The sequence below is a fragment of the Tursiops truncatus genome, chromosome 9 (genome assembly GCF_011762595.2).
Source record: "Tursiops truncatus isolate mTurTru1 chromosome 9, mTurTru1.mat.Y, whole genome shotgun sequence".
Lineage (NCBI taxonomy): Eukaryota > Metazoa > Chordata > Mammalia > Artiodactyla > Delphinidae > Tursiops > Tursiops truncatus.
The window spans coordinates 80,723,268-80,738,520 of record NC_047042.1 but is presented as its reverse complement, the minus strand read 5'-3'; the positions used below and the strand labels follow the sequence as shown (position 1 = coordinate 80,738,520).

General features: G+C 39.2%; 1 protein-coding gene across 1 annotated transcript in view; it reads left to right on the top strand.

Annotated features, from left to right (window-relative positions):
* Positions 1-15,253, top strand: part of GRM8 (glutamate metabotropic receptor 8) — a 755,367-nt gene that overhangs the window by 321,561 nt on the left and 418,553 nt on the right. Inside the window, exons 4-6 of the mRNA XM_019924505.3 lie at positions 11,321-11,456; positions 11,924-12,078; positions 13,156-13,293. Coding sequence (XP_019780064.3) covers positions 11,321-11,456; positions 11,924-12,078; positions 13,156-13,293 — 429 coding nt within the window. The remainder of the gene's footprint in view (positions 1-11,320; positions 11,457-11,923; positions 12,079-13,155; positions 13,294-15,253) is intronic.

Genomic DNA, 15,253 nt, shown 5'->3' with positions numbered 1-15,253 from the left:
GCAATAATAGGAATAAACTTTTAAAAGACTATTCTTGCAAGTTCTGACGTGTTTTAACATTGAAATAAACAAAGCCGTGTATAAACTGTTTGATTAGTTGTGATTAAAATGCATTGAACCCAACTAAAATCCTTGGTTCTTAGAACTGATGCTTTGTTCTAACCCTTTCAAATGGCCATTTTAATGGTTATTTAATTTTTTTTCTCTGTATTCCTTCCACTTCAAGATGTGTGGTCTGTTTCTTATTGTGGAAAAGTAAAATTAAATCCCCCTTGTACATAAACGCAAGGTATTTATTACATCGTATTTAAATTATCAATGACAATCACATTTTCACTGGAAATACTGGATATATCTGATGACTGGTAGTTTCCATTAGAAATAGACTTTGCTGGTTTCTGGATGGCTAAATCAATCATAAGCTTACTTCTGCAATGTTTTCTGACTTTGTTGATCCTGGTGTGTCTGAATGTACCATACAGCTACTTTTTACGCTTCTTTGACCATGTATTCCTACGGTCACTGGCAGGAGCTGGTGAATCTTATTCATAGTTAACTAGATTCTGTTTTCTTGGTCCCATACCCCTAGGCTACCCTGCATTGTAGCATTTCTCACATGAAATTGTAATACTGTTTACATATTGTGTTATTTATTGTGAGTGCCTCAAGACCAGGGACTGTGGCTTCTTACTCATTTTTGTATCTCCAGACTTCAACAGAGCACTCAGCATATAGTAAGCACACAGTGAATGCTCCAGGAGTGTTGGTGGGCATGCCTGGGTTCATGTAGAGAAGAAGCCTGCAGGACACTCTTTTGAGAGGATGTTAATGAATGAGACTTTTGTCCAACCTGAACCAGAACAAAATCCATTTTCCTAAGTTATTCGGTCTTGATGGTATAACACTTTGGAGTTCGCACTTTGGTCATACTACCTTACCTGTTGATGCTGTTTAATTATTTATATTGAGGAGTTTTAATGATCAAGGGGACAATTATGAGAGATAGTAGCAAAGTACAATGAATATACTTGGCTACTAGGATAAGGGTTACAAGGTCTGCACTTGACTCCTTCCTAGCTGTGTGACCTCGGGGACAGTTTCCTCAAGTTTATGATGTTTACCTTACATATTCGGTAGCACTGAGATATTATGAGGGTGAAATGAGATATTAAAGCATGGTGAACTAGTATTCAATACACGATTATTATTATTATTTTCTATTTGTTCTAAATGGGTTTTTAGTTAAGGAAAATGTAATAGAGTTAATTTCTTTTGTGTATGGGGAGTCTTGCATCTCAAGTTACTAACTGCCTTCTATTTTGAGTAAAATCTAGTCTAAAATTTATTTTAGTAAGAGTCCTTAAACTCCTACCGTGCAATAGCAAAAGCTCAAGTGACTCAATTTAAAAATGGTCAAAAACACTATATTGTAAATAAACTATACTTTAATAAAATTTAAAAATAAATAAATAAAAATGGTCAAAGGACTTAGGTATTTCTCCCAAGAAAACATACAAGTGGCCACTATGTATATGAAAAGTTACTCAGTATCACTAATCATCAGGGAAATTCAAATCAAAACTACAATGAGATATCACTTTGCACATGTTAAGATGACGATTATCAAACAAACAACAAAATATAACAACTGTTGTCAAGGATGTGGAGAAAATGGAGCCCTTGTACACTGTTAGTGGGAATGTAAAGTGGTACAACCACTATGGCAAATAGTAGAGCTTCCTCAAAAAAATTAAAAAGAGGACTACCATATAATCCAGCAATCTCATGACTGGGTACTTAACCAAAAGAATTGAAACAGGATCTGGAGGAGTTATTGGCATTCCTGTGTTCTTTGAAGCATTATTCACAATAGGCAAGATATGGAAGCAACCCAAATGTCTATTGACAGATGAATGGATAAAGAAAATGTGGAATACACATAAAATGGAATATTATTCAGCCTTAACAAAGAAGGAAATCCTACTATTTGAGACAACATGGACAGACCTGGAGGATGTTATGCTAAGTAAAATATGCCAGTCTCAGAAGAACAGATGCCGTATGGTTCTACTTATGTGAGGAGTCTGAAGTAGTCAAACCATAGAAGCAGAGAGAATGGTGGTTACCAGGGGCTGGGAGGAGGGGGAAATGGGAAGTTGTTATTCAATGGGGGTAAAGTTCCAGTTATGCAAGAGGAATAAGGTCTAGAGAGCTGCTGTACAAAGTAGTGCCTATAGTTAACAGCATGGTATTCACTTAAAATTTTGTTAAGAGGATAGATCTCATGTTAAGTGTTCTTACCACACACACACACACACACAAAGGGGACATGAGACACAAGGAAACTTGGAAATGATGGATATGTTTGTTACCTTGATTGTGATGATGGTATGATAGGTGTATGCATATGTCCAGACTCATCAAAGTATATGCATTAAACATATGTAGGTTTTTTTTTGATATATCAATTACACTTCAGTAAAACTGTTAAAAATTTTTTTAAAAAGAGTTCTTTAACTGTACTATGGCTTGCTATCAAAAACATGTCATTTTACTCTCCTCTCTTTTTAGTTCTATTTGAATCCAAAGAGTTAAATATATAATTATATTTTTAACTTTTATATGCCTCAAACACATAGATCAAATCTTGCCATGGAAAATTATTGTGAACTGCCTACAGAAATACTACAAGTACTTGCATTTGCTTGAAAGATGGAGTTTTTAAATGCTTTTGGTGCATTATTTTTGTTCTCTTAGTCCACTTCTTAGCTTAGTCACTGTTGTACGTTGGTTGTGGTGCAAGCCTTGCTCTGAAGAGTTATACAGCTAAAGCAATAATGATGTTTCAGCTATTAGTTCCTTCTTTAAATCAAGAATGTCAGCCCCCTTTGAGTATCTGTTAAAATGCTGCACTGAAAGCCAATATATAGCAGAATTCAGGTAATGCTGGTAAGTAGACGAAGATATTACTTGTGTAGAAGAATGTTCATAGTTTGCAGGCTCTGATAGCTGCTGCTGAGATACTACTGAGAGCGTCCTATTTGCAGAAGGTATTTGGAAATGACTTTATGTTACACACATATATAACATAGATGCAGAGATGCTTAGCCTTACCTGAATGATGGTATTTTTAATACATGGATATGCTTAGTATCTCTTTATTAGATCATTCTACTACATCATGAAATAAGAATTTCTTGTTTATTCACTTATTTATCACACATCCAATGAATGCCCACTGGTATCAGGCTTCACAAGACCCTAGGGATTTACTGAGATGTGAGCTCTGTGAAGTCAGAGACCTTCTCTATATTATTCACTCTTGTATACTCTGTGTCTAAAAAGTATCTGACCTGTAACAGTGCTCAATAAATATTTGTTGAATGATTGAAGAAGGGCGGATGCCACGATTGTCTACTCTCCCCCTCACTAATTTAATTGGCATGATTCTGTAATGAATTCCTCATCTGTAACTGAATGACTAATTTCTCATCTGTAACTGTAATGAGCTTAATCCTAAATCCAGTACTGTGTTTTTCCTAATCCAGAAGGGTGAGAAATTTAACCAGTGCTCACTTTGATTCTAGTGGTCATTGGCATGATGGTTTTTCCAAGCAATGGGCTAGAAAATATGAAATTTCTCTTTTCTTAGAGAGTTTATTCATATTGAGCATTTGAGCATTTACAGGGAGTTAGTTTTATCTTTCAAAGCCTTCCTGTCATACTTTTGGCCCCAGTATCTGGGAATCCACTTTGAAATAGCAAACAAAACAAAACAAAAAAACAGACAAAACAAAATAAAAATCCCAAAACACTCCAAAAATAGTACTCAGAAAATAATTCATGGAAATACAAATGCACACAACACAGTAGTAAAATTTATTTAAACCTCGTCAAGTTCTCCTTGTCCAAATGTTCCTAACTCCACGTTTGCTGTTTTGACCCTGAAGAGAATGGATTTTTTGCCCAGCTCCGAAGATACTTCTGGTGTGGATGGTCTGCCCTCTAGTCTCTCCTCTTGTTCTTTTCCCTCTTCTATTTCTTCCCCCAAGTCATGTCATTTCCCTTCTCACCCTCTCCCCACCCCCCTTCTTCTTCTTCTTCTTCCTCATCCTTTCTTTTCCTGAATTTTTCCCATCTACTGTACCCATGTCTCCTTAGACATTTCCAGTTTTCAAGAGGGGAAGAGGCAACACATTAGACGTTTAGTTCAAGTGGTGATGGGCACAAGTTTCCCTTCTAACGTAGAACCTTTTGTACTTAGCATCCCCGTTGACTGGACTTGCTAGTAAGAGTTGTTATTCTGTGTACATTTGGAGAATGAAATTTAAGGAGTCTAGAGTTAATGTTATAGGTAAGTATTGCTTGGTGAAAGTGAGTTACTGTTTCTGTTTGGGGTTTGTCAATTTTTATTTTAAACAATTTACAATGAATGTGTTTTCTGAGGAAACAAATTAATCTGTTGAGTGATTATTTAATCTTTTCACAATAACCCATTTGGAAGATACTAGCATCCTCTCAATCTTTAGATTGAGGGACAGAGGCACAGAGAAGTCACACAACTTCCCCAGCATCACAGCTAGTCAGAGAAGGGCCGGGATTTGGAGCTAGAAAGTGTAGCCCCAGAGACAACGTTCATAACCGCCATACCGCTCTGTGCCTCTGAGTGGATCTGTGATGAAATGAGGGCATGTTAGAAAGCCTAGCATGTAGGAAACTGACCCTGTGAACCTGTTCCAGCCCAATCTACCTTCCAGGCACGAGCATCTCTGAGTCACATGGAGACTGGCAGGAAAGGGGCTCTCTGAGCCAGTCCTCTCCCTACTGGATCGTCCCTATTGCCACTCTTAGGGGACAAAGAGGGGAGTAGCAAGGCGCTCATGCCCCTTCTGTACCAGGACTTTCATTCCCTCATTTCATTGCTGTTCAGTCTCTTTAAGGGTGAATTGGCATTTGATAGAGGAAAAAGCATAACAGGTTTGGTGGTGGTGGTGGTGGGGGGGGAATGAGCACAGATTTAAGTGCAGTTTTGCTCTTTTAATGCATGTTGTTCAAGATAACACTTTTACTTCACTGCGATGTGTGAGGTAAATCTCTTTCACAAAGTGCACTTGAAGCTGACAAAGAGACAAACTTCCATCACACTGTATACTTTGCTGCTAAGTCCCAGATGTACGCCACATAGGAGGTGAAAGTACTGTTACAAAAGGCGTGATTACACTTGTTCAAACCTTAGAACAAACTTTACTGAACTATCACTAAAGGACCAATTACATTAGGGCCAAATTGTCTTTTTACTTATGTCTCCAGAAAGGTGGAAAGAAATGACGTCAAGAGTAATTAGGTTGCTTCCTTGTCCTGGCTATTGTAAACAGTGCTGCAATGAACATTGTGGTACATGACTCTTTTTGAATTATGGTTTTCTCAGGGTCTATGCCCAGTAGAGGGATTGCTGGGCCGTCTGGTATTTCTATTTTTAGTCTCTTAAGGAACCTCCATACTGTTCTCCATAGTGGCTGTATCAATTTACATTCTCACCAACAGTGCAAGAGGGTTCCCTTTTCTCCACACCCTCTCCAGCATTTGTTGTAAAGCAATTATGCTGCAATAAAGATGTTTAAAAAAAAAAAGAAAAGAGTAGGGCATAGAGTTGTGATATTGTGACGTATAATAAGAAATAGTATTTGGTCTTTATCCAGTTTTTGGCACAGAGATCCTAAAATCCTTGGAATTTCCTAAGTGATGAGAGTGAAAAAGGTGTCTTTTGTTATGTTAATGGATGACTTTAGGAAAGCCTGTAGGTAACCTAAGGTTGGGGCTGGTTGTCAGGAAGACCAGCCACAGGATTAGAGGGTTAGAACTTTCAGTCTCACCCCGCAACCTGCAGGGAGGGGAGAGGGGCTGGAAATTGAGTTCACCCACCAATGGCCATTTCAATCATGCCTATGTAATGAAGCCTCCATCAAAACTGGAAAGGATGGGGTTTGGAGAGCTTCAGGTTGGTGAACATTTGGAGATTCAGAGAGAGCATGGAAGCTCTGTGCCCTTTCCCCATGCCTTGCCCTGTACATCTCTTATTTGGCTGTTCCTGAGTTATATTCTTTTATAATAAACCAGTGATCTAGTAAGTACAGTGTTCCTCTGAGTTCTGTTAGCCTCTCTAGCAAATTAATTGAACCCAAGGAGGAGATTTTGGGAACCTCTGATCTGTAACCAGTTGGTCAGAAGCACAGGTAACAAGCAGAGCTTGTGACTGACATCTGAAGTGGGGCGGGGGCTGGGCAGACAGTCTTGTAGGACTTGAACCCTTAACCTGTGGAATCTGACAATATCCAGGTAGATAGTATCAGAAATGAGTTGAATTGTAGGGCACCCAGTTTTTGTCAGAGGATTGCCTGGTGATGGTGGGGAAATTCCTCACTCCCTAAGAATTGGAATTGGGATCCCGGCACTTTGAAGAGTTAACGTGTTTCTATTGTCTTTAAGAGAGAAACAAAAAAACTGGTTATTTGGTTTTGCTCATTGCTATTATTTGCAAGTGCATTCATAAGAAATAATTTAATAATAGTTGACTGACTATATTACATTCTCATTAGGGTCAATTATAAACAATCTCTTACGGTTAACCAACAATTTTGACCAATCACTTTTTTACCAATAACTTAACCATTGATAAAATGGTAACTTTGTTGATTTGTTTATGTATCAAAACCATTCTGTCATGCAGAGCTAACACGTTATATAACCAGAGACTCGATTTGATTTACTTAGAACTTGACAGAAATTGTGAACCAACTTGACACACTGGTCAATTGGGTAAGTGATGGAAAAGATGAAGAAAAAAGGCTAGTCTTGGAGTCAGATCTGACTTTGAACCTGGCTTCCAACCTCTTGCCAGCTGTTGACACCCCTTGTTTCTCAGTTTCCTCATCAGAAATGTGGTGATTATGCCAATCTTGGAGTGCTTTCGCTACGACTAGGGAGGCAAGAGTGAATGAGACTGGGAAGGAGTGATCACGTGTGTTGTAGAGTGAATGTAAAATGTTCCGTTCAACAAATGATCTTTTAATTATCACTAAATAATCAAAAGGAAAACATTGACACAAATGAGGAAGTCAGAAGATTCTAGAGAACAGCCAATTATAAATTCCTCCATACAACATTCCTAAGCGCTAAGCTTTCAAAATTATTTCTTGCAGAACTGGGGACAGCTGTAGAATAAGAAAGTTAGTGTTCCTTGAATTGCACACAATCAGTACTCTTCCAGAGTGAGGTATGAAGAAATAGATGCAATAGACATGTGCTTTGATGGAGAGCAGCTCCTCTTCCTTCTCCCACCCCAGGAGTCTAAATCAAGTCAGAGAGTCTCTTTAAAAATTGAAACAACATATAATGAGTATTGAAGGAAGCACGTCTTTGATAAAGCCTGAATGTTTGACTAAATTTCGTCGGTACTTTACCTCAACTCTAACAGTATGTAAAGACCTCTTCTTCTTATGAAATCATTGGACTATTCGGTGGGGGGCGGGGGGGACTTGTCATTTATTACTGCAGTTGATCTTCTGCTATTATTTTTTAGCAGTCCATCATTTTACATTCTTATCTGGCTTTTCTTATATGTACATCTCGTCATTCAATTATAAGACTTTTTTGGACAGAATGGGAGACAATGTCCATAGCTCCGGAAATGCAGTAGACGGTATGTGCTTTTATGAGTGCTTATGAGTGTGGCTTCTTGACTGATGTGAAGACAGAAATTGTGAATGAGTTTCAAGGTTAAGAAAAAAATCCTAATCTTCTAACTCCAATTACTTGAGAGTAACACACTCCACAATTTAATAAAATATCCATAAGGCACCAAACAGCACAATGCCGTGTGGTGCAGGAGCTTCATAAGGATTTGCTCAGCTGAAATAAGTTAATTGTGCAGTCCCTCTTTCCAGGAAAATACCGATTGACCAGGCTGACAAATAAAAGGTGAGGTAAAGGAATAAAAACATATGAATAGACTATGTAAAATTCCAGCCCAACTCAGCTTTTTACAAACAAAAATGTTCACTAGATCTGTAGTAAATGAATACATCAATGAATTCAGACTAAACCATATGTCTGGATGGCATTGCCTGTTTGCCTCATCTGAAATAGTCATAATAAAAATTTTCTGGCCTTCATTTCTTCTGGCAATGGAGTCAGGATTAATCTCAGAATGATATTTTGGATATGACATGTCTTTAATAGGATCCTTAAGTAATCAGAGGAATTTTCTTAAAAGAGCAGTCATATTTTGAAACAGCTATTGTTCCCCAGAGAGTGTTACAGTTTGGGTCTTGCATTTCTGTGGTTACCTAATGCTTCCACTCACCACAGTTTTTTGTTTGTTTGTTTGATTTTTAAACACATTATGCATAGTCTTCAACTTAAGACTTTGTCCCCAAAGTTTTCTCCTCAAAATGTGTAATCACTTTTGTCCAGTCTCTTTCACTAGCTCCCTTCCCCAAGCTGGTGGGTTTTCTGAGAGCTCTGTCACTCACCTTTTCCTGTTGTTGATTTCAATATTCTCTCTGAGTGATCTCTTCGTTCCCAACACTTCAACTTCTTACTGTATCTGCATCAGGCAACATTGTGATTACAACTCCCTTCTCTCTCCTTAGCTGCAGACTCACTTTTTCTCAGTTTCATGTTCCATGGGTACTTTGAAGACAACTTATCCTAAATCAAAATCATTCTTTCCTCCTCTCCAAACCTGTTCACCCTCCTGTGTTTCCTACTTGTTTAATAGTGTCATCACACAAACTGATCACCAAGGCCAAAACCTTAGAGTCGTGCTTAATGGTTTCCTACTACCTCACTACTTAGATCCAATCAGTACAACCTAAATATATACAATTTTTATTTGTCATTCATGTCTCAATAAAGGTGGGAAAAATATTACAAAGCCCTACTGATTCTAACTCAAATTCTTACAGGTCCACCTGCCCCTCCTCAGTACCAGCAGCATTACCCTAGTCATCATTTCCCATTGCCTGTTCTGATAACCTCCTAACTGGGCTCATGGCCTCCTATTCTTTTCACTCCACGTTGCCCTCTTACATAATTCAATGGTCCTCATTCATTTTTCTCCCATGAAATGCGGCGGTCATAGACAAGACGTATTCCTATGGGCTACTAAATGTCAGGCACTTTAATTACACATAATCTTCTGCAGGCTCTGCATGCCATGCATGATTTGGCCCCCAAATTACCTCTCATTTTTGTCTCACACTTCTCTCCCCTTCACTCATTAACTCCACTGGCTCTTTCCTGCACTTTCCCATGTGATGCTCTCGCATTCTCTCTTCTTTCTGACCTTAACCAAGTGATACCAACTTTAGGGACACTTTTCCCAAACGTTCCTCAATCTAAATTAAATGTCCTTGCTCTTCCTCCTAGGACTTGCCATAACTTATATACTTAGTTTGCGGGTTTGTTTTGCATTAAGCCTGTTTTACCCATAACATCTCTAAACTCTGTGAAGGCAAGGGCCGTGTCTATTTTATTCACCATTGTAAATCCACATGCCCCACATGGTATCTGACAGACAGTGGGCACGCCATAAATATTTACTGAACGAATGAATCAATCATCACAACTATTCATGGCATATCAGTAGACTAACTAACTACAGGCTCTGTCTGTGGATTATGGGCAATTCCCACCCCTGAAGAGCATAGTGTAGGGTTAGTGAGGGTATTTCTATTGCAGGGATAACTTTGGCAGTGCTCTAACTTATACAGAAAATAACCTTCAGTACTCTAGCACTGTTATTCATACAGTATTGTCACGTATGTTAAATCTGATCACAACACACGGGACACCCCTTGTCTGGCTACCGCATGGTTCTTCTTTGTTTGCCTACTTGAGGTTTCTTCCCAAAGTGCACAGCTCATCATGTAATTCTCCTGCTCATGAGCTTTCAGTGGGTTCCCATCCTTTTCAAGATAAAATCCAAATTCTTTGGCGTGTATAACAAAGTCATTGTCAAGCTGGACCTGTCCATTCTTTCCAACCTCAGCCCCAGCCAGTCTCAACCATAGGTCACGATCAAGCAAGGTTCTTTCATACCTTGGCTTCTACCAGAAATGTCCCATTTTTGTCCCTATGTTTATGTATATTTGCCATTTAAAATCCAGCTCTCTCAAGCACTTGAGTTACTCCTTCCTCTGTGCTCCCAAAGTGTGGTATACTCTCTCCATTCTAAAATTTATTACATGTTCCATGATAATTTATTGGAATGCCCCTCTCCCAGACTAGCTGGTAACTGCTGGATTAGACTACTCATTCCCAGTGTCCAGCCCAATGCATAGCATATAATGGCATCCAGTAATGTTTGGGTGACTGAATGCATTGCCAACTGTTTAGAAGAAAACATGCCTTTGCCTACTGAAGCAATACTATAAATAAATGATGATTTTCTTGTCAAGCGACTCAAAAAGCCTGCTTAAACCATAATGCAATTGAAACATCTTGCTAATATTGCTTTTTCTCCTAGTATCAGAATATGCTATAACTGTACCACTGAAACAAAGGAAACCTCCTTCTTCTCCTCCTAGCCCAGCCCATCGGCAGGGGGCAGAGATCTTTTCTAAACTTTTCTTTTTGGCTTCATGTTGCTTTAAAAGGAGAGGCCAAAAGAAGAGTTCTTGTCTTTTTCCATGTGAGTGGGACGGGATTTCTGCCATTTTGATTTTCATGGTGAAGATATATGTCAACTGAGGGTTTGTGTCTTTGAAACTTGGCTAGTGTCTCAGTCTTGAAGACCACTTGTCTCGTAACATATTATGGTGCTGCATAAGAATCTTGCTGCAATACTATGAGCTCAAAAAAGGAAATTAACCTTAAAGGAAGTCTACTGATAAATAAAATTAGCAAAAGGACCTTCCTTCCTCACATGTGGTCTCACCTATAAGACATACTCATACCTTTTATTAATCCAGACTCTTATCCTTGGACTTAGGTTAAATGAATTAAAAGAGCCTTCTTTCCACTCTTTCTCTCTTGTCCCACATTTTGTACACTTTGGTTTTTTTAAAGACATCCACAAAAATAATGTTTAAACTTGGAAAAAACCTCTGATGTATGATTAAGTTATTGATGTCATTTATTTGATACATATAATGCAAAAAAGTGATTGCTTTTAGTAGGTGAGAATGACAGATATTTTGAGAAACAATATCCTTTACTGAGTCACGTGTTTTTATAAAGTAGCTAACCTCATTAAGTGTGTTAAGTAAATGTCTTTTCCTAATCACTTTCTCTGTTTCTTTCTTTTTTTTTTAAATAGGTGGTGTTTGCATTGCTCAATCACAGAAAATCCCACGTGAACCAAGACCTGGAGAATTTGAAAAAATAATCAAGCGTCTGCTAGAAACACCTAATGCTCGGGCAGTGATTATGTTTGCTAATGAAGATGACATCAGGTGCTGATTGCTTTTCTTCCTCATGTAGGATCAGATTTGCAGCCCACATCCTTTTTCTGACATATTTCATGTTCAATGTAAAATCTTGTGAGATTTCATAGGAATTGCAACATTCTCATGCAATTACAGACTGCCTTCTGCTACATAGAGACAACAGCCTTCTAGTTTCTCAGTCCAATCTGTTTATCAAGTAAAGCCTGGGGACTGAAAGAAATGAGACAAATAACGATGATAAACAGAATGATGTGAATGAGGTTAAGGATAAGGCTAATTATCAGCTGCTGGAGTTAAAGTCTCCAATATATTCCTTTAGGAGATGATAAGACTCAGGCAGTTAGAATGATTGACTGGTTGTTTAATGGTGACCTACTGAGTGCTTATGACTTCATATAGCTGGTCTTGTAACATTCACAAGTGTAGAGTTTCTTGGTAAATGTGGTATGTTTTATTTCTTTTTATTCCAATAGGAGGATATTGGAAGCAGCGAAAAAATTAAACCAAAGTGGGCATTTTCTCTGGATTGGCTCAGATAGTTGGGGATCCAAAATAGCACCTGTTTATCAGCAGGAGGAGATTGCAGAAGGGGCTGTGACAATTTTGCCCAAAAGAGCGTCAATTGATGGTAAGGATGCACTGTAGAGAATTTGCTTCATTCCGACTGAATCTAAACTCAAAAGCAAAATCAGGGTATCAGCATACGATGAGATGAATCCATTATTAATGACTCGATAGAATTTTTAGGACTGATGGCAGAATGGTCAAGACAGTAACTATTTAACTCAACATATTGTATATATATATATTTTTTTTTATTAGAAAAGAGTACCCACTAGGTATTTTTTTAGGGGGCACTGCTGTTGGCCTTGGATATCTCCGTGATGTTAGTAGTCGCCCTCTAAGTTTGCATATTTCCATGGGTGTATACAGTGGTTATAGCATTGTTGGAAGGAGAGTGCTTGCTTTATAGCAAATGAAGACATGATGCTGGCCTGGCTCTATGGGTAAATAAATGCAACAGCAAAGATGTGGAGCATCTCTGAAAGGCAGTCTGTCTCCCAAATATCTTTTCCAATGATCTCGACAGTGATTGAAATTCCTACCTTTGCCATTATCCTTGGGAATAAGGCACTATTTCCAGGTGGTCTCCCTTCAGTGAGTTGGTTACCTGAGCAGAATGACACTAGCCCATTACCCATGACTCCAGAAGATTACATTAGTAGTGATTAGTTTATTGAATTAGCTGAAAATGGAACATGTGGGACAGATAAACCTTGAGGCAAGTAGAAGCACGGAAGCCTGGAACACTGACTCGTGCTAGGGGAGAGAGAGGAGAATGAGAAAAGTCTGAGTTGGTTTTGAATATTCAGCACGAGGTCACTGCTTGCTGCCGCTGGGAGACACAGAAGAGAGACAGAGGTGGTGCGGATGCCACCCAACAGGCTTACCTGCTGTGTACATCCCTAGAGTCAGGTGCCTGAATGGTGAATGGTGGGAGTGGAGATATTGTCCACTGATCCCCATTGACTCTTGCCACAAGGGAAGCCTTAATGCTGGGTTATTGGCTGCCCTCCCCCATCTGTTATACATATTTTTTCATGCAATGATCACAACATCATATAATATCTATTCAAAAGCTCTGATGGTATTTGGTTTTGATTTTGGACGAATATTAAAATCATACCTTTCTTCTTTAAAATAGGGTTCGATCGATACTTTAGAAGCCGAACGCTTGCCAATAATCGAAGAAATGTATGGTTTGCGGAATTCTGGGAGGAGAATTTTGGATGCAAGTTAGGATCACATGGAAAAAGGAACAGTCACGTAAAGAAATGCACAGGTACCCACTTCAATGTTTTCCTTGGTGCATTCGTTTTATCATTATCTGAGAAATGAAGTTTTTCTACGTGGATAATGATGACGGTATCTTCTACTTCCTCACGTCTCTTGTTATAGTTTCTCAGTGGGGCTGAGCTTACATTGATCGTTCAACAGACTTAGGTGTGCTCACTGGTTCTTACAGTCAACGGACAAGTATGTACTGAACATGGGGCATGTGTCCAACACTGGGATATTTTAATTCTATTTAAGAAAACATTTATTGAGTGCCTACTTTAGGCAAAGTACTTTATTAGGTTTGGTGGGATACTTACAAATAAGCAAGACATGATTTTGCTCACCAGGAGCTCAAAATGTAGTGAGGATGACAGATCATAACAAATGGCTCTAAGATAGTGTTTTTCAACTATTTCAGTCCATGTTCCCCATATCTTGCACAGCTCTATCAGCTATGATTTTTTTTGATGCTCTACTTTCTATATCTTGTGCTGAAAAATAATAGTGATATTAAATGTGCATTTTTTGAGTGTTAGAATGAAACTTTTTATTTGCAGAAACATGATTATGTACGTAGAAACGTCTATGGAGTTTTAAAAATGACTTAGAACTAAGTAGTACATTTAGTGAGATCAATTCAAGATACAAGGTCAATATAAACATCCTTTTAATCCATTTATATATATATATATATATTAGAAACTAACACATAGAAAATGAAATATGTACAGCATGATTAAAAAGAACATAAAAAGTTAGGGGTAATTTTAACAAAGATGCATAAGTCTTCTACACTAAAATCTTCTACACTGAATGAGCATCTTATAACCAGACACCCCTCCCTTGCTTACCCCCTGGCCCGGACATTTTGATACGACCTCCTTGCCCGTGATTCACTTCCTTTGGAAATAGCTGTTCAAATAAGAGATGTAATGTGATAAGTGCTAGAGCAGCCGTATAAATGGAGCAAGATGGGGATGTGAGAACAGGGGCCCTGTGGAGGATGCGCCTTCCAGGAGCTGGGGTGAGTGAAGTGAGGCAGAGTTCCTGCTCACAGGGCTTACATCTGAGTGTGAAAAGACAGACACTAAATACGTAAACGAACAGAGACTTCCAGGTGCCTCGGAGAAATACAACAGAGTAAATGTGAAAAGAGTGACCAGGTGGCCTCGGGAGGGACGGTGGCAGTTACTGTAGATCGTTTGGTCAGGATGCTTTGGAGGTGACATTTGAGACCAGACCTGAGTGGCCGGTGTCGTCAGCCACGTGAAGATATGAGGGCAGCCCATTCTAGGATCCAGGGCAAGCCTCTTTGGTTCAAGGTACAGGTACAAAAAGGTCAGGGAGGCCGGAGTGAGTGAGAGTGAAGATAGGGAGTGAGAGGGGAAGTGAGGAAAGAAGAGGATAAAGAGACAGGCCAGCTCATGCAGGACCTTGGAGTTCTTCCTAGAAGCTCCAGAGATGAGGAGTTGGGGCTTTATCCTACCTGTAGGGTAGAATTACATGAGGCTTTTCATTTAAGGCACTGCTCAGATAGCTGTTTCAAAAAGATTCCCCTGGCAGAAGGGTAGGGAGGGTTGGAGATCAGGGGAGAGAAAGGAGAAAGGTCAATCAGGGCCCATCCAGTAGCCCCTGTAATGGGCAGTCACAGCTTAAATGAGATGTGCTAGTTGGGGGTGGAACACAGAGTGCAGAGATTGTAGTAGGTAGTATTTACAGTACACAGTGAGTGATTAATGCAGGGGAGATGGTGGTAAGTGATGGAGGTTCTGAATGTTAAATCTTTGACAACTAGGTCTAGGAGAATTACTTAGCAGAAAGGACCGCACGGATGGTAGATGTGGAGGGACGACCGTGAATTTGGTTCTAAGCTCGCCTCATGGAACTCCCCAGCAGGTGGCAGCATAAGGTCTGGCACCCCACATTGTGTGCTGCACTAAAAATACAGATTAGGGAGTGGCAGG